This window comes from Podarcis bocagei, assembly GCF_964188305.1.
Source record: "Podarcis bocagei genome assembly, chromosome: 5".
NCBI lineage: Eukaryota > Metazoa > Chordata > Lepidosauria > Squamata > Lacertidae > Podarcis > Podarcis bocagei.
The window spans coordinates 41,255,382-41,280,996 of NC_138129.1; the positions used below are offsets into that span (position 1 = coordinate 41,255,382).

Below are 25,615 nucleotides of genomic sequence, written 5' to 3' on the forward strand. Positions count from 1 at the left end.
GCTAGCATGCAGGCATGTGGACTTAGAGAGACTAGGAGACAATAAATTAGCAGCAATGTCTACACCATCACCAAGGAAGAAAGGTACGTAATGTGGCAGGGGGAAAGGACAATAGAGGATTCAGGCCTGTGGCTGGGAGAGGAAGTAGAGCAGTCAGGGCCTGGGACATATTAGCATAAATATGTATATGTGTGTGCACTATAATTTTATTTAAAGATGATCTGAGGAAATTAATTGGATGTTCTACTTAAGATGGGACAGGGGAGCAACAATTGAAGTGAATTCTGTGTGTGTGTGTGTGTGTGTGTGTGTGTGTGTGTATGAATTTTAGAAACGGAATCTTCATACACTGCTTCATTCATTCTCTCTCTCTCTCTCTCTCTCTCTCTCTCTCTCTCTCTCTCTCTCTCTCACACACACACACACACACACACACACACACAGAGAGAGAGAGAGAGAGAGAGAGAGGGGTAAGGATAATGTTAATACATTTTTAAAATATGCATGGTTGGCTAAGGGAATGGGGACAAATGCTACATCAAGAAAGGCCCGTCAAATGAACTTTCTGCCTCCAGGCTTTTCATAATCATATCAGAAATGGTTACCTTTGTTTCATGATTTAAAAGTTTTGGATCCATATGGAGGTTTCAAAGAGCATGTGGCAACAGTTCAGTGGGAGACCAAAATGCCCCATGGACCTAGCATGGGGACTTTCCAAATGATCAAACTGATCCACACAATAGGTTTCTAGAAGTTGCAATTGGCAATTAGGGATTGTCAAAAACCACACGTTTCTGGAAATTTCAACTCTCCTGTGGATGTGCTGCCAGGCAAATGTAGTTTTTGACAATCACTGCATTGGAACTCAATAATTTCATTTCACCAAATGGTGAAGAGAGTTCTTACTAATCTGCATAGTACCAAAAATTGTACTAATCATTATTTATATTAATGGACTTATCACTTGCTTGCATCTTTGGCCTTAGTGGCCAATGACTATCATACCACACACACTTACCTGGGATTAAGTTTCATTGAATACTGTGGAGCTTGCTTTTGAGTAAAGTAAACTTGTATATGAATCTAAAGCATTGTGGAAAGTTGGAATGACAGCAAAGAGGCAAAATGTTGATCAAAAAGACTGCTAATAGAAAGATAAATAATTATTTCCCCTAATTGTAGATTTTTGTAAAAAAAACAACCAGGTACAACAAACTATTCAACAGACTGTTATACAAATTTTAAGGTGCATACTCAGAGCAGGTACACGCTCCACAGAAAACCAATCCTTCGCCCTTCAAAAATTAGGGAACATTTCCCCCCAAAATAGACATTTTATTTGAGTTCACTGAGCAATCCCAAAGCCATCTTTACTCTCTTAATGACCCCAAGTATCATTATTTTTTGCTGCAGAAGGAAGCATGTTGGAAACACCTTTCCCAATAGATTGCCTGAGTTATTTTCACTTGCAAGTCCTTCAAATCCTATAGAGGTTTTCAACCTTTTTGGGTCCACGGCTCCCTTGACCAACTACATTCTTTCTGCAGCACCCCTGTGGTGCTCAGGAGCCAAGTTATGTCACCCCTTGCCTGCAGAGCTGGCAGCCCCTTACTGCTTTTTGAACACCCTCCCTTGTGGAGCGTTCCCTCAGCCTCCTCTCCTCCCCCCAAGAGTCCTCCGGGCAGCCACCGCTGCCACCACTGAGCTGCCCACCCTGCCCCAAAGAGAGGTGCCTCCTCACACTGCCCCACAGGGGCCTGGGAAGCACCCCCTGCCCAGCCCCAGAGGCACCATTCAGAGGAGGAAGGGAAGGTAAGAGGGACAGAGGCCAGTGTTGTCCACAGCACCCCTGAACATCATTCAAGGCACTCCAGGGTGCCACGGCACACTGGTTGAAAACCACTGCTGTAAATAGATAAACATATTTGTATGATTGGACCACTGCTCTACAAAACCAGTCTGGCAAGTATCTGTTAAAAACAGAGCAGACCTGACAAAAGAGCATATACCTACAAATAGGTGAAAATTCCTATTGGGGCCAGGAGAGACAATTAGGTATTGCCAGGTACCTTGACCAACAGGAGACAAGTCATACTCTCAAATTTATATTGTAGACCTTTTTCTGTAAAGCATGTATGATGATTTTGGGTGGTCTATGGCTAAGGGGTTGGGCAATTTCTGTAGTTTCTGTTGTTGTTGATGATGATGATGATAGATTTAAAGGATACTGGGTCTCTTGATTGGGAGTTGAGCTGCAAAACACCCCATTTTTTTGGTATAATAACAAGAATTCTCTCCCAGGAAAGATCAGATAGTTCCCTTCCCTGGTCATGTTCAGGAAGAATTTAAATACATTTTATTGTTCAGGCCTTTGGAAGCTGACAAAAACATTTAGGCATTGTAGATTTTAAAACTGTCTTTAGAAATATTTTTGTTATTGTTGGATATGTTGTTTGTTAGTTGTCCTTGCATCTTTGGGAGGGAGGGAGATAAACAAACGTAATAGATAAATATTGAGACTTTACATCAGACAGCATATATATTGCAATTTTACATCAGATAGCACAATAAAGAAATCCACTTATGCACTGCTAATAATAGTGTCTAGGACACATAGTGAAATATTTATACATTGATGAATGAGGAACATCCTAAATAAGATTGCCACATATTAGGTGCATTGTTTTATTAGACAGCTCTCCCGCTCCGCCCACTTTCTAATACAAAAGTTAGTAATCAAATGGGACTTTTAAAAATTGCTTATTTACAAGAAGCCACTGAGGAAGTTTAATATTTTGCAGTTTCTTCCTTCAGAAACTTCCTCTTGCTATTTTATGTAATGGATTTATAGGAGTATTCAACTGACTCTCTTCATTCATTCATTGAAGAAGCACAATTGTAAAAAGAAGAATAAAAGAAGCATAATTGTACCAACCTGGCCACACCCTCAAATACCAGTGTTACTATAGGCTACATGCTGTGGTGGCTGTGTGTTTGGCATTAATGCTAAATGTAAGCATGTACGTCTCTTCAATGTAACCAGAAACCTTGACTGTTCCAGGTTTCTTGATTGTGCAGAAGATCCCTATGGACAGACACACAGTACCATGCACATACAACCAGAAGGGTCTGACCACTGACAGCATTAGATTTGGGATGTGTCAGTAGCAGGCACCGTCCCATTCTCCTCATGTACTTGGTGAACATGTGAGGGGGATCATCCAAACATTAGACTCTCTCACTATTTTTAAAAGCCATAGAATGTCAGCTCTTGCTCTTAATCTTGACTAATCTAACTAGACTAATCTAACTAGACTAAACTTGACTAATCTAACTCCCTTTTATATAAACAAAACCCTTTCCTTCAACCATGAGCCAACTGGTTTTAGCATCCTATTCGTATTATTGCAGCTGTTTACATGAAAGTAAACTTTAAATATGTAGTGATTTCATTTCTAAAAATTGCTTTCACTTGCTGTGTTTCCCTCATTTTTCCTTCTAACACTGTGGGCTTGGGTCTGCCTAGAAAGATTTATACCTTGTTCTAACCTGAGGTCTTAAGGCACTTAAAATACACTTTAAAAAGGATATAAAGCGGGGGGGGGGGGTTAGCCAGAACTCAGTTTCGGCACCTCTCAAGTAGGTGACATTGCCATTAGCAAAAATCAAGTGTGTGTTCTGGCACCTCATTTTCTAGAAAAATAGCACTGATATATAGTAATCCATGTCCCCACAGTTCTCATAGTTTAAACATACTGTACCATTGCCATTCTCAGACCCCTGGAAAAGTTAGATAAGACACACTCCTGCCTGATATCTGCATAGCCACTACCAGTCAGTGTAAACAATACTGAGCAAGAGGGTCCGTTGGTCTGACTATATGGTATAAAGCATCTTCCTATGTTCCTACAAGCAGAATTATACCAATCTGGGGTTGAGTTTCCTAGGTTTTACTTTGCAGTCACAATGGACTAGAAAGGCTGGAATAAGTATAAAATGAATCAGAAGTTTTCATTTGAATGAGGCCAAGAGGAGATGCTGGTCATGCTAATTAGTAGACCCAATAAATCTGAGTCTACCCCCTAAACAGACTGAACTTTTGCACTAGGCATAAGCATCACATTGCACAACAGTCTCAAGATGTGCTTTTCCAAGTCCACAAACACAGTATGTTCACACTGCTCTCTCAGCAACATCTATGCTGGCTTAGTCATGAACACAGAATGGAAGATGGCAGGAAACCTGAAGGACGTGCTCTACAGGGAGCTGACTTCAGGTACCAGGCCTGTTGACAGACCAGCTCTGTGTTACAAATATGACATGAAGGCAGGCAACATCAGCCTCTCGTGGGAATCCCTTGCAGACGACCACAGTGCTGGAGACACACAGTCAGGTTGTGCATCCATAGCAGTGACTAGTGGAAGAATGACCGCTGGGAGGAGTGAGGAGAGAAGAAATACCGTGGTGTAGCTGCAGCAGCACAACAACTGGATACCTTCATCTGCCCCAGCTGCAACACAACATGTCTCTCCTGTATCAGCCTCTACAGCTACAACAGGCACTGTAGCCTTCCAATGGTTTGATTTCACTCCCAAAGGCACACTCCTCCATTGTCTTCTGAGACAGATGGATGCCAACCAACCAACCAACCAACCAACCATATAAAGCAAGGATTAGAAGCCATCCCTCCCCTCCCCATTAGCTACCCTCTTGAAATCCCTTTTAACTGCTGATGACCCTTCCTTAAGCTCCTTTCTCCCAACAGAAGCGGAACAAAAATGTATTGCCAACCCAGGCAGCACCAACTTTTGCCACATTCCATGGGAAAGGGAGCCTCTCCCCGCAAAAAAGGATGGGAAAGGAGAAGTACAGAAGCTAGACATAAAGAGTCCCAATTCCCAACTTCTCACCTTGATCTTCCAAAGTAATGGCCAGAAGTTCCATCAAGCCCCATAATAAGGGAAGCATGCATGCAAGCATCATAGCGCTCACTCAGGTCACAGCAATGAATGAGAAGTTGCTGAACCTAATAGGGATATATAAATAAATGCAGAAGAGGAAGCAGCAGCAGCAGGCAAATAAATGGGGCTTTCACAGAAAAAACCCAAAGGAAGCTTGACAGAGAACTACATGAAAGGCTTCCTCAGCACTTTCTCAGCACTTAAAAGCATTGTGTAAGCTTTGGGCAGACATTAGCCCAGAGTCTGGTTTCAGTTTGAACATAGAAAATAGAAAGGGTTAAGTTGATGAGATTCTCTTTTGAGAAATTATGCACTGGTTCTGGCCATCCTACCTCGAAACCTATTTTACAGTTACTATAGTGCCACTGCTGAAAACTGTCCTCAGCTCAGCCTCCATTTCTTCCAAGAAGATACAAAAAACTGTATTACATTAAGGCTGAGCTGCTGCCTTTGGACAGCAAAAAGGCTGGCATAGTCACTGGCTTTCACAATTAGCACCCCTATTGTCCTGGGAAATACTGAAATTGGAAGATTAGGATGAGTTATGCTAGGATGAAGTTTTACTATTTGGCACCTTAAAATGCACCTCTTACCAACAGCTATGTGATTCCAGGGGCTGAGATTTTTTGCCTATTTTCCAAGCTGATTAGTAAGCACTGCATTTTACTGCTTACCATTCAGTTGTTTGTTTTGCACTGCAAATTCTACTCATGGGATTTGCTTGGCAAGTGAGGCACTGAGCTTACTCAAAACAGAAAGACACCAGCAGACAGAAACTGTTCTTAACTAATGGTACATGCCATTTACAATTAAATAATTAAAGGAAAATTAATAGTGGAATCAGACATGAGTTTTCCTTTCCTTTATCCCATTCCTGTGTCCACATTCCAGTTTGGAAAGCTTTAGTCAGTTGTGGCTTCCCAGAATATGTTCACACACTCGGATATGTGAGCAAGCAGTTCCCTTCTGCAACCTTTTACAGCATTTCCTGCACTGAAGTGTATGAAATACATAACACAGAAAGGGATTTGCAGTACCAATGCATATGCAACTGCAGAGTGCACATATAATTGCATCTCCTGCCCACTGCAGAAGACAGGACCCAGTATGGTACACAACACTTTAGTGATTGCAGGGGATAACAGAACTATTATTCCTGCTTTTATTGTAGTAGCAGAGCAAACTAGAGGCTCACAGGCACATGGACTTACTATGCATGAAGGACTGGGTGGCCACAGGCAAGCTCAAAGTTAAACATTCATGTTTGTGAGGCTGGTGGGAGTTGTGGTCCAAAATTATCTGAAAAGCTTTAGCTACTTTGAGTTCTAAGGGTTTTTACATAAAAAGCCGCCAACTTAAAATAAATTTCTACAGTCAGCTGCCAATTACATTTCAATTAATGCACATATTAACAAAGCCGCTATACAGATGCCTTTTTCCACAGCAGGGAATATGGAGAAATTAGTTACAAACAATGCAAGTCTCACTATTACAAGGAAAGGCCATGTTTAGTATTGCTCATTGTAGCTACCATAACCAAATGACCTTTTTAAAAAGGTATGTAGTTTTATCTCAGCCAATTAACACATGTCCATCACATTCAACACTCAAAATTAAAGGAGCAACACTGAACAGCACGTGGCCCACTTTGAGATGCTAAGAACACATACTTATAGCCAAGGCACCATCTCATGATACTTTGCGCAAAGTTAAAATGTGTGCACAGAATGCTTGTCTGGGTGCTGTAAAGGAAGTTACCAGGAAGTTTTTGCCACAAACATCTATTTTCACTGCATTGTGCATCTCTGCATGGTGAGAAACAGATTCGAAACAGCTATGTGCTATTAGCCGTATCAACACAAGCTGCACTGCATCACCAGTTTCCTCTTATCTCTTGGGAGTAGAAAGCTACCAATGATAGAGCCTTTTATTCAATATTTTAGTTTATTTGCACACATTCTAAGAGAAACAATTTTTCTCTCTGTATACATACATACATCAATTTAAACAAAAGAAGTGCACAATTCAACATAAAATTTTAAAATAGCATATAACAAACAAGTTACCTTCATGACTGTAACAAGCTATAGTTCAAACCATCAGAAGCACTGCACTTTTCACTCACATTGATCTTAACAGGAGAATCATTTTACTTGTTTCTACTGAAATTAAGCTGTTGTAAACGTGACCCTTGATTTTTTGGTTAAGTACACAGAGTTTTTGTTTGCCTATGAAAATATATCAAAAAGAAAATGAGTATTTTCAATTAGGCACATGTTACTTTTGTTCACACTTTTAAAGATCATGTAAGGAAATCAAGACAACTTTTACAATTCTTCATGAGAAAGGCTTGTGGAAGTCAAATGTTTGGTAAATATTAACAGCTTTACTTGTCCCTCCCCTTCAAGCGATGAACAAGATTCTAGGAAACAAACTGTAATAAGTTCTTCTTGGTTCTGTATTTGATTGAGGCACTTTAAAACACATTCTGCAAAGGAAGTTGCAACCCAGTTCTATGCAAAAACAGTAAGTGCAAATGATCAGAGTTTTATTTGGGCCCAATACTGCTTCATGCTTCAAGTAGCTGAATAACCTGGATGCCCAGTTTTTAATGAAAATTGCTTTGGCTTTTTCCATGCAGATCTTTGTTCAATTCTCATTTCCAGTTCTCAAAATAAGAACTGCTGGGAATTAATTATCAGCTGGAAGCTTACTGGAGCCCAGCTCTACTGCAATCAGGAGGCTTTGGGTTCCAATCCCATTTCTGTGTGAGTGGCAACTGCACGGTAAGACTCAGGAGAGCAAGAAGAAGGGTCAGCTTTTCTGTAAAAAAAAAGTTACAAATATTTTTGATTGATTTTGATATGTTTGAATTACTACATCATTCTGTTTAGTCTTCCTGTCAGGAAGGAAAAAGCAACACACAAATACATCAGCTTTCCACTGCATGCTATTGACATTTTGAAAGCAATGTAAGTAACTTTTACATTGAAGAAGCGGCCATACTGTTACTTCTTAGGAAAGAAAATTAGTTCTGCAAGCTACAGAAGCAGAAGTAATACACGGACTGTTAACAACTGCAGGATATTAGAAGTAAAACAGATAAAGAGAATTAGGATTATATAAACACAACAGATATAAGAGAGAGAGAGAGAGCCTAAGTACAGTATAGAAAAATGGTCACCTAACAGATTCCTTGTAGAATCTGCCCTTGAATCAACATTCCACAGGCACCATTCCACAATGGGAAACTTGGCCAAGATCAGCAATGGAGCTTCTGTAAGCAAGGTGTACTGCCTTTTGTTTACCAACAAGAATGAATTTACTTTTGTCTACTTCTCTGCATAAAGCGATTACAAGTTGATGGGAATAACTGTGTGGATGTCATGTCACCCACAAAATAAAATTTCTCACTGAAATGCTTCCACTAGGAGTGGTTGGTGATGAGGAACAGCACTATACACCTGGCCGCCAGGAGGCCAGGTACATGCACCACCCTTCTCACATACCACTTTATTTTCACTAGTAAAGAGTATTGGTGGTTTTCTCACACACCTGTAACACTCAAGTATTTAAATGTGACTATTGTTATAATTCATGGCTGGAGTAGCTATTGCTAAATGATGTTTAAGAAGTGTCTGTGCCCAGGCAGGGTGCACTATTTGCTACACATTGTGGAAGAAGAGTCCTTTGCTGTCATATAACACCACGATGAACTATTTTAAAATACAGGTTACCGTCTACATGAAAACATTCTTGACTTCAGGACAAAACATGCTAGCAGCTGAAAATATTTGACTGGTTGATCAGTTGAGATAGAAAAGAAAGAGGGTGAGTTGGGGAAAAGGGAACCCATGAGCGTGTCCCTGACCCACGCAGGTCATTCCAATGTTCTTCCCATTTCTGTGCTTTAATCAATGCCTGCTCACAGTTTGACATTTAACAATCATGAGAAAGAAACGTAAAACGCTTTCCCACAAACTCACCAGATCGCTCTAAAAAGAGAATCTTCAAACACAAAACATGTTATTCAAAGAATAATCTCTAGGTTGTTTGACTAAGATTGAGAAGCTTATTCAGCACATACAGTAGGATGACTACATTTAGCACTGGAAAGGCTTGACAATATTGTACTTTACAATACATTTAAAATGAGGCAGAGATGCTCAATATTCAATAGAAAACTATAAACATGAACAGCTTCAAGCAGGTAAGATGCCATTAATGGGTTTAAACATTCTCAAAGTAAATATATGATTTTTAAGTTGCTCAAAAATCAAACTAAGACCCATTGCAACACAACGCCATGGGTCCCCCCCCCCAATTCCTTAACAAGTATTTGTGCAGAACTACACACCTAGGCCTTCTACTGGTATGCACATTAAGGTGCAATTAGTTGGCAGTCCCAACAATAGATTATATTTATATTTCCCATAATCATGAGTATGAGGTTATATCAGTGTTGGGGAAACCCACACTGGAAGATGCATTTTGAGGAGGTAGGTTGGTTGGTACAATCATTCCTCCATGCCTGTATTGTTTGCTTTATTGCTTTAACTATTCCAAGGTTAGGTGTCTGCAAAATGGGGCAGGAGTCACTGTCTGAAGGTCAAGCGCCTGCCAGAAGTATTATAGCTACAGCAGGACCCCAAGGTTAATTATGCTGGCGTTGTCCTTTTGCTTATCGTATCCCTCACGCCTTCTAAATAACAACTTCCAAAGCAGGTTTGAGGGCTTTGGACATTATGCCAATAAGTACACAGCTACGAAGAATTTAGAGTACATAAATCTCCCAGATGCAAACATAGGTTTTGAGGTTTGACATAGGCCCAGACCAGCTGGGTCCCGCATGTTGGCCAGAAAGGGTCTCTCCCTGGGGCTCCCGACAAATGAATGGGGAAATATCTGGTCTTGCTTATGTTATATTACTCTGCTGAAAGTCTTTTTCACTGATTAGTATTTTGTACTTAGCCTGTCACTTAATAAAATCACCGAACTTCTCTCCACTGGTATTGTTACTGCCTCTGAATCCAAAAGATCTCTTGCCTTTGACAAAAAAATCAGTATTCTCTAGTATCAAAACTGAATCTCAGAATATCTTAAAGACTTAAAAGACATGTGAACAATCTGTTACAGAAATTATTGCAATGAATATTCAAAACTAATAAAAAATTATTGTATTAATCTACAGAAATACCTTAATTGGTGTTCACAAATTTAAGCGAACCTGTCTGCATACATACATACATGCATCATATTAAAATAGTAAAATCATGTATACAATGCTACAAGAAAAATGGACAGTCCTGGACACAGAAATAGAAAGGTCATGCAAGATAAATGTTCGGAATAAATTATTGCTGCAAATTGTTGGCTTAGATTACAGGACCGGCCTTCTTCCAGAAAAAATCTACTGGCTTCAGGCGGGATTGTTCAACAAATCCATTTTCTTACTGTGTCTGAAAGTAAAAATCACAAACAGCAAGTACCCTTGACGGTTCCAACATCTGTAGATTAGAGCAGAGTGTTTGCTGACTTAATTTAATAGTAGATTGCAGGATTTTTAGTGCCAGAATATTCATTGTCAAGTCTGCATTAGGATGGACAGCTTCAGTAAATTGAGACAGAGCATTTCTGTCACTTCAGAACACCAGTGGTGGAAATGGGATAAAATACTGACTAGCCGTTCTAGAAAAATTATTGTGTTTTAGTTGTTACTGTTTATTCTGTGCTGCCATATTAGTGCAACTGTTCACCAAATAAATAAATAATAAAAATACTAAAGCCCTTTCTGAACACCAAGCACATTTATACGGAAAGTGTAAGTGAATAGAAGGCAAAGTGAAGCCAAGAAGCGTATATTAGCTCACACCGCCACAAACGAAGCTACAAAGAATTAGATATGGCTTCTCCTGAGCTGACTCACCCCTTTATAAAGCAAGATCTGTATTTCCAACCTGCAGCAATAAGACAAATCCCCAATAAAACAGCCACCACAGATCCTTGAAGGGAAGAAGAAGAAATCCAGTGATATACTGTAGTAATGATTAACAAGGCAAAGTAATAGTTTTTTTTTCTGTTGAAGAAAAAACTGCCCCAGTTCTAAATAAAGGCTGAAATGTAATCACATCAGTAACTTCAAAATAGGTTTGAGACAACAACCCCAAAGAGGACCCAAATCCTACTGCAGACTTAACAAAAGATAGACAAACTATTAAAATCAATGAGAAAAACCTGTCAGTTTGTTTTGCACATGAAGAACTAACATAAAAAGCTGTGCTTTCAGTGTGTGATCACTTCCATTTGTTTCCACTATTTGTACTTTGAATCCAATATCAGACTTCATAGTGAAGCCAGGAATCCTAGAAATATGTGGCTTATTAAACTATGTAAGATTTAAACAACTTTAATTAGTCCATGAAATAGTATAAACAAGTCACCAGACAAGTTGCTACCTTATAATGTTCAATGGACATTGAAGCCACTCATGTGGATGAGTTCAAGTGTTACAGGACACAGCAAGTCTCTAGACACATACATACCTTGAGCAGCAAGTCCACTGTACATCTGCACTCACCCTTTTTCGGGCAGATATGCAGTCTTCCTCAGAGATTGGTTTTAGAAACAAGTTCTTCCTGTTCCTAGCAGATGTTAGCTGTGCAAAGTGAATGGCCCTAATGGCAATCAGAGAGCAACTCCTCAACCCAAGCAATGCGTCCAGCTCAAAACACCTTTTCTCTTGAAAAAAATTTAAAGCACCAACCACGCCCAGAAGCTGGAACATTAAAAACCACAACATGGAGGAAATCTGTGCTGGATTTGGAGCCAGCTATGTTCATTACAGAAGCAAAGGTAGTGGAGGAAATGAATAAATAAAATAAATATATCTGAAGAAGTGTGCATGCACATGAAAGCTCATACCAAGAACTAACTTAGTTGGTCTTTAAGGTGCTACTGGAAGGAATTTTTTTATTTAAAATAAATAAAAATACACTAGAACCTGGAAGAAAGTATATTTGTCTGCACCCTAAGAATTCTTGCAAAAGAATCAAATTTTTTATTCAAGTAGGAGTCTTCAACATTTAAACCACAAACTGGAGAAAAAAAGGAAGGAACACACATTTCCACCAGGCAATAAAGTACAATGGTTGCTGAAATCCAGGCTTTGGAGAATGAACAGTGGCAAATCAATGAGGGATTGCACCTCATTCTGTAATTACTTACCAATAATAACTCCTGGGGAGTGGTTAGGTGCTAAAATGGAAGAAAAAGAAAGTTAGATGTTATGTGAGGGTGACAGATTCTAGCTCTCTCTCACCGCATTTGCATCTGTCACACACTTTGAATAAAATATAGTACATTAAAGTATTATTAAAGGTTCAACTAATAACTGAAGATAATCTGCTCCAGTAGACAATGGAAGACTGAATGTTCTAATTATTAATTAGAAGCATTTATCTAGCTGATAAATAATTATAATTAATAAGAAATCCAATTGATCCAGCTGAAAACCAAGAAATGGGGTTCTCACTTAAAAGTCCTGGGTGGCAGACCAGTGCAGGGGAGGAGACTACCAGTTTAGGTCACAAGACAGTTATGTAGTTATATACATAAATTTATACACAACATATATATACTATTATATACTATTCTGGTGGTAATAAAACCTTTAAGTGGTTTACCAAAAAAACAACAACATTAAAATTATCAATAAAAGGCAGTTAAAAATAGGTAACATGCCAAATTAATCTTGCCTAAACAAAAGTGTTTTAAGCAGATCCCAAAAGGTGTATAGTGACAGATGTCAATATGCAGGGAGTTCTAAAGTATAGGTGTTGTCATGTTAAAATATTTCTTACAGGTGTGGAATGAATATTATGTGGCACCTGTAACAGTGCCAGTTCCGCAGATTAAAGAGGTTGAGTAGGCATATAAGGGTTAGGTTAGGGCAGCTAATAGGATTTCTGAGCAGAGATGAGAGCCTCACTTCTGTCAGCAACCATGCTGCAGCACTCTGAACTACTGTAGTTCCCATATCAAGCACAAGGGAAGACCCATATAGAATGCATTGCAATAATCCAATTTCAACTCGCCACTGCCTGAATTACTGTGGTCAAGCTCACCAGGGCCACAAATATTCATAGCTGCCATACCGAGTACAGCTGATAAAAAGCACTTCTAGCCACTGAAGCTACCTGGCCCTCCAGTGACAAAGCTGGATCCAGAAGCATCTGCAGACTGCATACCTGCTCCTTCAGGGGGAATGCTACCCCATCAAGGGCAGGCAACTGATCAGTTTCTCAGACAAAGGAACAATTCACTCACAGTACTGAATCTTGCCAGGATTGAACATATGTTTATTATCCCACTACTGCATAAAGGTACTGATTCAGATGTTATAGAGAAACAGAGGTGAGCTTCATGATTATAGTGCTGGCACCTTGCCTGCTCCGACCCCTAATGACCACTCCCAGCAGCTTCATATAGATACTGAATAGCATTATGGACGAAATAGGTTCCTGTGGCACCCTATAGCACACGTAGCAGGAAGCCCAAAAACACACTTCCAATGCTTCTCTCTGGACTCTGTGACTGCAACCATTAAGCAGTGTTTGGTTAGCTTTGGAGCAAGAATTGCACCACTTGTGCTCTAGTCTTCATCAACCTTGTTCCATAGCCCAAAGTTCCCCAGACTACCAAGGAGCCACCCTGGTTCCACGATGAGGAAATTTGGGGGTGAGCATGTTCACCACCCATTTCATCTCACTATTCTATTGGGAGACCATGGCTTCGGTGGAACTGTCAGCTTTCGGTGGAACTGTCAGCTACAAAATGCCCCAGAGCATTCAGGAAAAAGCTCCAGGTTCCATCACTCTCCGATAGTAGGTCATATGAAAATGGTGTGACCATGACAATGGTGTAATATGAACCCGCTCCCCAAATATTCAGGCCACCCTCATAAAGTAAAGGTAAAGGGACCCCTGACTATTAGGTCCAGTCGTGACCGATTCTGGGGTTGCGGCACTCATCTCCCTTTATTGGCCGAGGGAGCTGGCATACAGCTTCCGGGTCATGTGGCCAGCATGACTAAGCTGCTTCTGGCGAACCAGAGCAGCACACGGAAACGCCGTTTACCTTTCCACTGGAGCGGTACCTATTATCTACTTGCACTTTGACGTGCTTTTGAACTGCTAGGTTGGCAGGAGCAGGGACCGAGCAACAGGAGCTCACCCCGTCACGGGGATTTGAACCGCCGACCTTCTGATCGGCAAGTCCTAGGCTCTGTGGTTTAACCCACAGCGCCACCCGCATCCCTAGGCCACCCTCATACCCTGAGGCAAAAACAAAACTGAAGATATGCACTGCCCATTGACCTAATGACCATTTTAGAAAGCCTTATGGCTGGGCATATATTGGATGGCATAAACCCCAGTCAGAGGGCCTTAGCGTAGGTATTTAAGTCCCTGGGCTTGTCCAAAACCACATTTGAGACTGTCTCTGCTTTAACAAGCACAGGGCTTGTTGAAACACCATTGTTATTGTTTGTCAACATTTGTCTAAAAGACAACATTCTCTTATTTCAGGTTTTTTTTTTTAATATGCTACAGCCTTCTCAGAAATCCTCTTCTTGATAATGAGAAGAAGCCTACTGGCACAGCCCATGAATCACTTGTACCAGGACAGCACACAAAACCTAGGAAACACATTGCTTGGGCTTTTGGAGTGCAGCCATCATCATGCCTAGCTGCAGTGAGTTACAGAACTGAAGAGAACAATTAATGGATTTAATCAAAGTCAAACTTAATTCCAGAACTGCACTGGGAATTCATGGGACAACAAGCCAACCATGGTGATATATTCAGTTGAGGATTATATGCAAGTTGAACTTTATGGTATGCAAGCCTCAAGAGAAATACTCAGTTTCAGAAAACAAACTATTTTTACCAGCTTAATCCTTTCCACATTATACTAAGGAGAGAAATCTAAAGGGCAAGGGCCACAGTTACATGGTCGTACACCTGTCCTGCATGCAGAAGGTTCTAGGTTCGATGCCCAGCATCTTTAGCCAGAGCTCAGAATGTCCTGTGTCGGAAAACCTGGAGAACTACCAGGCAGTGTTGACATTACTGAGCTAGATGGACCAACTGTCTGTGTAGAAGGCAACTTCCTATGTTCTTATGGGTACTTGTTTGCCAAACAGTGTCTCCAGATACTAAGCAGCAAATATGAGCTTTCCTCTCACCTTCAGAACTACAAGGAAGAGACACCAAGGCCACAGAGATTATACAGAGATGTGTCACTGGAGTCTAACACGCAGAATCCTTCCCTCCTCATTCTGCCACCGCCTAACAAGCTGATTAGTAAGGACTGAGTAAGAAACATTCCTGGAATAATTCACAAGACTAGAAATCCTCCCCTACGTCACCTTGCCTTCTCAAATGGAATGTTCCCATTCTCAGCTCAGAATTTCTTGTGTTAGAAAAGCTGCCACACCCTGCAATAGAAGCGCAATAGCTAATCTAAAAAAAAGCTGATTAATTTGCTGTCACTACCACTACCACCTTTCAGTTTTACCTGTGTCATCTTTGGGCGGCTTTGTCTCTGGACTGTGTGTAGATCCTATGCAAAAGAGGGAGTTTATAAAACACTGGCTTTGGAATTCATGAAAAGCAGTATAGAAAATTTTAAAGAAAAGCAAAGGAAACTGGAAAGCTTTGCCAGAATTTCCTACACAATAAAAGAAATGCCTTGATGCACAGAAAAAACATTCCATAAATTACACAATTCACATAAAGCCAGGCATTCCTAAGGGACCTTCTAGCATGCAAAACAGCAAAAGGCCCCACAAAGAACTAAATGGAAGAAAAAACTCAAAGCATTTACCCCAAAAAAATCCTGAGTGATTGTCTGCTGTTGAAGCTGTCCAAAGGAAAATTCAGCATTTTTAAGAAGTAGTGAACTTGGGAGTTGGATTACATTTGACTAAGCAGTCAGAAGGCATCTGAGCTCCTAAGAAGCATTAAAAGCCTAAAAACAATTGTTCTCTTTATAAAATTTACATTTAATGATAAAATAGAACAAATGTTTCCACTTCTTCCACAAGACATATTCTCACAATGTCCTGTACATTAGCTTTCCCAATGACATTTTTTCATTTCAGTTTTGCCTAGCACTATCACTGAACTTCTACCACCCTGTTTGCCTTAATCACTCTTAAAAGCAAACTCAGATTATTGAGTGTGGACTGTAACTGCAGTCAGAACATCCATTGAGAAACAACAGAGAGATATTGGCATGCTTGGAGAAAGAAAACCTAAAGAGGAAACCCTTCAAAATAGACTAATGAGAACTGAGGGAGCCAAGTAGCTGTTGAATAGAGTGACTGCTGGAAAAGATAAACATAACATGGGACAGGACAAGGGAAATGGAATGCACTGATTAAGGGAAATAGCTTGCTAAATTCTGAACATGCAGTCTTTTCAGAAGGAAGGCCACAAACCACAACATTCTGTTGCAGGTTCTTCTTATGGTGTGCAATTCCAGTGTTTCAAAACAACTACTGCACTACCATGTACCCAAGTCTCCTCATGATATTTTTCTGATAAAATTAATCCTCTCTCTGCTGACTTATCAGCAGTAAATATTTTCAAGAGTCCATTTCCTCCACTCTGGTTCTATCCATAAGCTCAATTCTTGCTCACTCCCCACTTTTTAAAATGTACCCACCAATAACAGTGAAAAGCAAACGTTTACCAATTCCAGGGTCCAGGGTGTTACCTCCTCCTGCTGCTCCTCCTCCTCCCCCCGTTCCTGGACCAGCTGTGTAAAGAGACTGATATCAACATTCAAGTACTGACAAGCTCTCCATTTATGCCCTTTCAAAATCAGGAGTCAGAAAAATCCATATGGGGTGCCATATGGTCTCAGGACACCAGCTCCTCAATGGTCTCAGTCTTTGGAATCAGCTTTAGGAAGTTAAAATGTATATATATTTTAAAACTGCTGATGCTACTTCATAATTTGATTTTTTTTTAAGTTGGCTTGTTTTTAACATCAGATTTTAAGTAAGCAAAGGAAGCAACTGTTGCTGTTGCAACCACTACTAGCAGTGTGTGGGTGGGGGTGAAAGAATGAAGGAGAGAAACATTTGAGCAGTCCAGCGGAGTAAGAGGAGTGGAGCAAGCAAGCATCCCAGGCAGCAGCCACTGACATGAAGAAGGAGGAGTGGAATGAAAGGGAGAAATTTCCAGATTGCTACCACCACCAATGAAGCCAGCACAGTTCACAAGGATTCATTTACATCAGATGTGGGAAACTGGATCCAATCAGTGGGCCAGATCCTTATCCCCCTCAAAGGCCAAGTGTGAAAGGTAGTCAAACTTGCTAATCATTGGGGCTTTAAAACAATGCACGCTGCTCTCTGCAAGGACCGCTGATCAACTGATTCTCAGGGCTTGCAAAAAGCCACAAGCAATGCTATGCAGGTGCCCAACAGCAGAAGCTTGTCCTGAAGCATGTTAACCTCCAAAGCTGCAAACCCTTTTTTGGCCCAGCTGCATCTTTACTTGCCCCACCCTTCACATCATATATGATGTGAAGTGTAGGGCAGGAGAGTGTGGCTTGGCCAACAGTGTCTTGGAGAGGCCTAGCAGGCCTAATTAGGCCCCTGGGCTGGAGGTTTTACACTGCTAGTTTACAGCAAGAATGTGGAAAATGTGGTCCTTCAACTTCTATCAGCAGTAGCATGATAAAAGATATGACTTATGAGCCCAACATCATCTGGAGACTAACAACTCAATATTGTAGAGGACCTGCCATATACCCATTCTCAATTTTATTATTTTAAAATCAAATTTCTGCCTGCAAGCTTTTAACTTTAATGTCTACTAGGCAGCCTACATATTACTGAGAACCTACAGCATCAAAACGTTCAGTTTTGTCTGTTTTTAAGGCCCAGCATAGCCTCCTAACTAAAGGACACTGTGTATCAGGACTGTGAGAAGTATTTACTCCAAAAAAGCCTTTGAAAAGCTGTTGCTACTCAGAGCACACCAAACCACATAGGTGGAGCAATGATTTAAATTGTATAGGCATTTCTATCTCCCTCTGAATCTTTGCACTTTGAGCTCAAGACACTATGACCAAACACACGAACAGACCTATAAATTTCTCTTGAGGAGCAGTACATAATTTCTATAATAAATATAATTCCATGAGAGTAAAAAGAAATTGTTTACCAGTTTCAAGTTTTCACTTCCACTCTCAGGTGCTGACTACTGATGCATTTATGCCTTCTTTCAAAATTAATAGTCAGAAAATTCTGTATGGGGTACCATTAATGAGATTCACACAAACAGGTTTTTCTCATGATATTGTCTGTGGAATAAGCTTTAGAAAGTTAACATGCATATTTTTTAATCTGCTGATCTTATTTGTATTTTGAATTTTTCATAGACCAATTTGTTTTTAACATCAGATTTTATCTGTACCTTCTCTATAACCCTTTAAATCATTGGGCTGGTGTCCAAGTGCACATGAGCAGTCAAGTTTAAACAGGATGGGGAAAGCCTCAAGCGAGCGGAGCACATGACCATTACTACCCTCATCACTAGCAGTGGGCGGAAAGAAATGTCTGAACAGGCTGGTGGAATGAGCAAAGCAAGCAAGCTGCCCAGGAAGCTGCCGCTGCTAGGTCCACATTGCTGCCACTCTGGAGAGAAGGAAACCTGTATTTCAAAACTACAGGCTGGGCTAAGGTGGGGAGGGTGAAGGAGAGAAAATGCTTCTGGCTTTTGACCTTCTGCCCATTGGTGGCAGGCAGCCCAAGCTAGCACAGTGAGTGAGTTGGTCACCCAAGCATGTGGAGTGGGTAGTGAAAGGGGAAAGCCACTTCTCAATACCACGGGCTTACTGGAGAAACAAGCTCCAAAGAGGTTCACCAGACACCTGTGCCTCACTCTACCTGTTCTTGACAAGTGGCTGTGACCTGAGAAGTCAGGAAAGCAACAAAGCCCCACCCATACTGCCTCACCAGATGGCACTGCAGAATGTAAGGGGCTGGGAGCATGCGGGAGATAGGTAGTGTCTGAAAGGTAGGCACACGGGGCTGGCGAGCTACACAAATAAGGGCACAGCCCCAGTTAATGTATATTTTTGGTAAACCACTTACAAAGATTTTAATAATTAAATATTGTTCAATTAAAACATAAAATATAAATGCTTTGGGAAATTTTGAACTCCTGATTTGATCATGCGGGATGGCTTACTTCACTTTGCAGCTGAAGCAGTTGACCCAAGATAAAAAACAAACAAACTGAAAATTGAGAGATTGAAGTCCCATTTTTTCTAATTCACCTGTGTTAGAAGTTGTATTTCCATGACCTGGAACAACAGTGGTGAAAATACCTGCAAGAAAAGAGAGGAGGCAAAGAAATATGGATGTTCTGCATTAAAGTGCAACACAATACCCCGCTTTTCCACCCAAGGAGCCCTTGTGATACTTACCCTTGAGACATTTTGGAGGAGGGGGATGCCATGCGTTGTCAGCCCCACATTTACTACTGTCGCTGCCCACCAGAGTGTATCCACGTTCACAAACATACATTATAATATTATTATATTCATATGTAGGTCGAAATGTAGTTGTCAATCCTCCATTCTCAATAGAGGGTCTACGGCAGCTGACAACTGAAAAGAGATGAGCAGCATTTTAAAAGATACTTGTTAATTAACCTATGGGTTATTAAACCATGCACAATGATTTAACTATGGTTCATTTACTGCCAGCAAACCACAGTCTGAAGTTGTTTGTGTTTAAACTCCAGTTTGTTTTAACTGTGGATTGGCATTACATGTGGGTGCAGCACCCTTTTCTTAACTGTGGTTTGTTTGGCCATCCCATCTCAGACACTCACCAAACTGCAAAGACACAATGGAAGAGAAACTGGAAAAGAAAGCAAACTGGAAAAGTAAGCAGCAGGGACTTTATACTTGCAAACCACCAAGAACCACCCAAATTTGGCAAAATGTTTTTTTTAAAAAACAGAATCTGCATATTCCAAATTGAAAGTGGACACAAAAGAGGATTCCACTTATTGTGGATTTAAACAACTACAGTGGAACCTTGACTTACATACCTTTCGTCTCAAAGACGTTCCAAGTTGCATCCGCGGCAAACCCGGAAGTACACACCGGATTTGCCGCGATTCGCACATGCACGGAAGCAGCTTCTGCCACCTGCATGTGCACAGAAGTGGCTGCTGCCGTCTGTGCTTGCGCAGAAGCGTGCTACCGCCAAATGCGCATGCGCACAATACGCTTCTTCTAGCGTACCGTTTCGACCAGTGGACAGACCTCCGGAACAGATTATGCCCGTAAGTAGAGGTTCCACTGTAACTGGTTGAATAAAAATATATAATCTTCATTATATTACATTATTCATTTGACAGGTTGCTTCAAAGACAGAAACTATTAAAGTGATAAAATCAGATTAGACTCAAAAGACTAACCTCTAAAAACAGTAACACTGCCCCTGCAATTATACTATTACAATTCCATAAAATAGTCTGGGTCACACTTCAAGGACGGCTTTCTAGAAATTGTTAAGAACTATTTAAAGCCCTCTGTAACTTTGGACCAGGTTTCACAGTGCCTCAGATTTGGATGTTAAAGGGTGTGTTTATTTGTTTAGTACATTTATAACCTGCTTTCCTTCCATCTGGGCACTGAACTGACCCAGATCTGACCCAAATCTGCTTAGTTTCAGCAATGCGACTACATCATTGATTGGCTCACAGACCATCTGCTGAAGTGATTTCACCAAGGTATACTTGACAATTTCTACCTACTGAGTATTGTTCTTAAAAAAGCAACTCACATATGCAAGTCATTTTCTATGAAGCTGAAATGCAGCATATAGTGTTATGCCTCTATACTAAGAGGTAACATTAGGTTATTACGTATTTTAGTGATTACTGATTTCTTCTCAAAGCATTTTTGTTTAGTATAGATAACGCACAAAAAGCCCATGGAATGTGGACAGCCAAAAAAAAAAAAAAAAAAAAAAGGAAGGAAGAAAACCCAACAAAGAATAGCAATTACTACTTAATACTCTTCCCTCCATGTACTGCAGGAAATTTATATTATTTTGATTATTCATTGTACTCTGAGCACAACAACCCATTCCTGCTAAAGGTAATAACGCTTAAGTCCAAATGAAACTAATGGAATAAATTAGGTAAAGGTAAAGGGACCCCTGGCCATTAGGTCCAGTCGTGACCGACTCTGGGGTTGTGGCGCTCATCTCGCTTTATTGGCCGAGGAAACCGGCGTACAGCTTCCGGGTCATGTGGCCAGCATGACTAAGCCACTTCTGGCAAACCAGAGCAGCGCACGGAAACGCCGTTTACCTTCCCACCAGAGTGGTACCTATTTATCTACTTGCACTCTGACGTGCTTTTGAACTGCTAGGTGGGCAGGAGCAGGGACCGAGCAACAGGAGATCACCCCGTCGTGGGGATTCGAATCGCCGACCTTCTGATCGGCAAGTCCTAGCCTCTGTTGTTTAACCCACAGCGCCACCCGCGTCCCTCAATGGAATAAATTACTCACAACTAAATCTAAGTTTCTTTGTTTTCAATGTGACTTAATAGTGGCTATCCTTGACTGGATCAGGCCATAAGCTTCCCTCAAAATAACTCAGGTTAAAACAAGCTACTCACTGAGGGGGCAATGCTATTGCACATCTCATACTGCATCTTAATCCTACTGAAAACCTCAGAGGCTGAATAGCAGCAGCAGCTTACAAATATAGTTCATTCTAGCAAGAACTTTATTTACATTAACGTATCACAAGGAAACTACTAAGCATAAATTTCCATCACCTTTACATTCAGGTGCAGCTGGACGCCACTCTCCATTTCTACCATCTGCAGCAGTTGAACACGTAATGGTTGGGCTTCCAATAAGGGAGAAAGTAGGCTTACAGGTATACGTTATTGCTGTGCCATGGTCAAACTCATGGAAACCTCTGCCAGTGTGTTCGCCATTGGCAATGTCAGGAGGGGGGAAACAGGGGATTCCTGGGAAGCAGAAGCAACATTAACAGTTCAGTTAGACTACAATTGCAAGAGCATCCCTATTAGGGGGGATATTTGGACTAAATTTATTTTCACTGAAAAGATGTATCATTTTATAAAGTAATCATTTGATATTTATTATAGGCATATGCATCCATTTTGGATGACAGCCAAACATTGAAACAGTGGGCTGTTGTGAAGCTATTTCTACCACCTCCAATGAAACTGGGTCTTCTGTGAAGCAGGTTGCCCCTAAATATACACAGGGGAAGCTTCCAAAGCCCCCATGCCAACTTCAGAGCAGAGATTGCTATAGAAAAAAGAGTTATCAAGAAAGCTGTTGAAAGGGGGGGGGGATAAATAGTACACACAGAAGAAGAAGAAGAAGAAGAAGAAGAAGAAGAAGAAGAAGAAGAAGAAGAAGAAGAAGAAGAAGAAGAAAGCCAACCCACAACCAAGAACTCTGTTGCCCCTAGGTTCCTTGATGGAGAAAACTTCCTCCCAGTTTTTATTTTTACAGTGGGCTTTATTTTCTTCACGGAAATTTATGGAGGCAGTAAAACCAGGGAATAAAAGCTGTCCTCTGAAAACAGTTGAGCAGGAACCCCCGCTCCCCAGGATGGTCCTTGTGGCTCCTTGTGAAGGGATTCCACTATCCTCAGCTTCCTCACTATTACCAGGGGTACAGGCTTTATTTCTCCCCGTGTATGTCAATGAAGACAAGGCTGTCTTCACAGCTGAACACAGAGAAATAACAAAGCCTGAACCCCTGAAAACCACTGGAAGGAGGAGAGAACATTCCTACCCGGCAAAGCCACTTGAAAGCTATGCAAAGTTGCCAAGAAGGAACTGTTTCAGCTGAAAAGTTAAATGATGTTTCAGGAGGCTTCCAGTAATCAAGGTTCATAATCCGGCCAATTCCTCCTCAATCCACACACATGTGGAATACTAACTCCAGAAGAAGATAGGTCCCCCAAAATGATATGGGGCAACCAGTGAATGACGCAAATTCAGACTCCTCACAGGCCATTGTTAAGTTTTAAACACCCAAGCAAAAAGGTGAGCCCAAGAAAAATAGGTTTTAAAAAATGGAATATGTTAAAGTCTAATAATTTTTTACTTCTTTAATCTGCTTAAAGCAGCCCTGTTCAGGGAAGTTTTTAATATTTAACGCTGTATTGTTTTTAATACTTGATTGGGAGCCGCCCAGAGTGGCTGGGGAAACTCAGCCAGATGGGCGGGGTATAAATAATAATAATAATTAATTATTATTATTATTATTATTATTATTATTATTATTATTATTATTATTATTATTACCATTATTATTATTATCATTATTATTATTATCATTATTATTATTATCATTATCATTATTATTATATTTTTATCCCACTTTTCCTCCAGGGATGGTTCTCTACCTCCCTATACAAGATCACCACAGAGAAGAGGATCTTCTGGAGGTCCTCAAACTAACCCCTTTCACCAATGTGTGGATGTTCTATATACACTGCTTTATTCCCTCAGATCCTCTCTGAATAATGATACTGAAGCAAAGTTGCTTCCATTACTTCCACTAAAACTTAAATACTAGATTGAGAGGGACAAATCCTTTCTGTTTCTAGGAACACTGAAAAGTTGCTTAATGAACAGGCTGTGTAGGGTTCTTGATGAAACATACCCATTTGCAAGGAATGGCAGAGGTTCCCTGCTCTAATATCTTATGCATCTAACTCCTCTCTCCTCTAATACCAATTTCATGAATTCCCAGTAACATGTGATTTTGTCAACTAACACGTTATTTCATTGCACAAATTTCCTGCTCTGGGGAAAGCTAGAAATACAGCCAGCTGGTTGGAAACAACAATTATGGTGAGTATCTGGAACAAGATCAGAAAGTATCCTGAGTTTACATATTGGTTGAGGACGCTTGCACACTTGCAATAAACAGAGCCACACTATAACACATTGAGATTAACCTTAATAAGCTAGAATTAACAAATCATCTTACGTTGGCAAAGTGGAAGATCTCTGTTCCAAACAACTTTGCTGTCTATAAGGGAACATCGAAGAGTCTTTTGGCCTATTATTCTGTACCTAAAGGGAAAGAGAAACCTTATATTTTAGTGCAAAGGGTGTAGGTGTGCAGATAGAGGATATATCTTAGCCAGTACATACACCTTATTTAGACTATACTCTCCCCTACAGTGTCACAATTCTGCTAGTTGACACAAAAAGAAAATAATGGAACCAACCACCACCAGTACAAAAGCAGAAAGAAACAACACAGCAGTACGAATATTAACAGCAGTAGTATTAAAATCTGTTCAAGTAATAAGTCCAAGTAAAAAGTCTCTGTTGTTGCTGAAATGTTACAAAAATATGGTCAGGAGAAGTTTCCTGAAGAGAGGATTCCATAGATGGGGTACTGCAACTGAAAAGTCTTGTCTCTGGTTGCTGTCAGTCTAAGTTGAAACAACCTAGCAATTCACTTCACTTTACAATACAGAATTATTTCTTGTTTAAAAAAGAGTGCCCAGATAAAGTCATACCAACATAAAAACCTTGATAGCTTGGATGATAGGCTGTAGTGCTTTCATAAGAGAGCCTGGGCTTTCTAATTTCATTATAATGCACTTCCTCAGGTCAATATGGACTACTTGAAATGCAATTCAGGTACAGTGGTGCCCCGCAAGACGAATGCCTCGCAAGACGGAAAACTCGCTAGACAAAAGAGTTTTCCGTTTTGGAGGTGCTTCGCAAAACGAATCTCCTATGGGCTTGCTTCGCAAGACGAAAAAACCGCTAGACGAAGAGAATCACAGAACGGATTCTTTTCGTCTTGCGAGGCACCACTGTATCTAATGAGGGTTTTGCACTGCGCTATGATGGGGAGTGGAATGTCACCTTAAAAACAAAGGGGAGCAGTAAAGGCAGGAATTCATTATCTTTTAAACATGTAGTATTTCATTAAAACTATGCGAGTCCCCACCTTTGATTACCATTTAAAAAAATCACATTACCAACACAACTATCTGTAAAACCCATCATTATTTTACCATATTGCAAGGAGCAGGACTGTGACTGCAAAAGTGTGGGTTAAACAAGCCCTGCAACATATTCTTATATCTATTTTGCTATTTTGCTGGAGAAAGGGAGAAGTTAGAGTAATACATGACAACCCTGAAGTGTAGTCTAATAAATTATTATTATTATTATTATTATTATTATTATTATTATTATTATTATTATTATTATTATTGTCTAATGGTAATGGTGCTATTCTGGCATATTGTTTTTCTGTGAAGTGAGCTGTGAAGTGGCTTGTAGCAGCAGTGCAATCACTTAAGGGCTGCAAGGAGCAAATGGAAACAGGGAAAGAATTGAGGATTTCAGTAGTGATTGGAAAGACATTCAGATGCCGTCCAACCATAGAAAGACAGCGGTTCTGCCAAATGAGAATTATGGGCAGCCCTGTTTAACCGGGGTTACATTCCAAAGCACTGTGCATGCTGGTTAAATCATGTTTAATTAAAACCCATTGGAAAAAACCTGCAAACACCCTGCTCCACCCCA

At 40.5% G+C, this 25,615-nt stretch overlaps 2 protein-coding genes across 13 annotated transcripts in view; both read right to left on the bottom strand.

Moving 5' to 3' along the window:
• LOC308586639 (complement receptor type 1-like) overlaps window positions 1-6,741 on the bottom strand; it is a 49,990-nt gene extending 43,249 nt beyond the window's left edge. For all 3 annotated transcript variants that reach the window (XM_081193369.1, XM_081193367.1, XM_081193366.1), the window contains exon 1: window positions 4,911-6,741. In XM_081193369.1, coding sequence (XP_081049495.1) covers window positions 4,911-4,983 — 73 coding nt within the window. In that variant the 5' untranslated portion in view covers window positions 4,984-6,741. The remainder of the gene's footprint in view (window positions 1-4,910) is intronic.
• A 145-nt stretch (window positions 6,742-6,886) lies between these two features.
• The window catches only part of LOC308586658 (membrane cofactor protein-like), a 57,527-nt gene continuing 38,798 nt past the window's right edge, over window positions 6,887-25,615 (bottom strand). For 2 of the 10 annotated variants that reach the window (XM_081193466.1, XM_081193469.1), the window contains 10 exons: window positions 24,051-24,136; window positions 21,845-22,042; window positions 19,467-19,649; window positions 19,317-19,367; window positions 16,716-16,781; window positions 15,846-15,881; window positions 15,537-15,581; window positions 12,186-12,215; window positions 10,888-10,963; window positions 6,887-7,784 (listed from right to left, as the gene is read on the bottom strand). In XM_081193466.1, the coding sequence (XP_081049592.1) occupies window positions 7,697-7,784; window positions 10,888-10,963; window positions 12,186-12,215; window positions 15,537-15,581; window positions 15,846-15,881; window positions 16,716-16,781; window positions 19,317-19,367; window positions 19,467-19,649; window positions 21,845-22,042; window positions 24,051-24,136 (859 nt within the window). In that variant the 3' untranslated portion in view covers window positions 6,887-7,696. Of the gene's footprint in view, window positions 7,785-10,887; window positions 10,964-12,185; window positions 12,216-15,536; window positions 15,582-15,845; window positions 15,882-16,715; window positions 16,782-16,817; window positions 18,339-19,316; window positions 19,368-19,466; window positions 19,650-21,844; window positions 22,043-24,050; window positions 24,137-25,615 lie in introns of those variants that run through there. The other 8 variants (XM_081193470.1, XM_081193468.1, XM_081193472.1 and 5 more) reach the window with 8 other exon arrangements.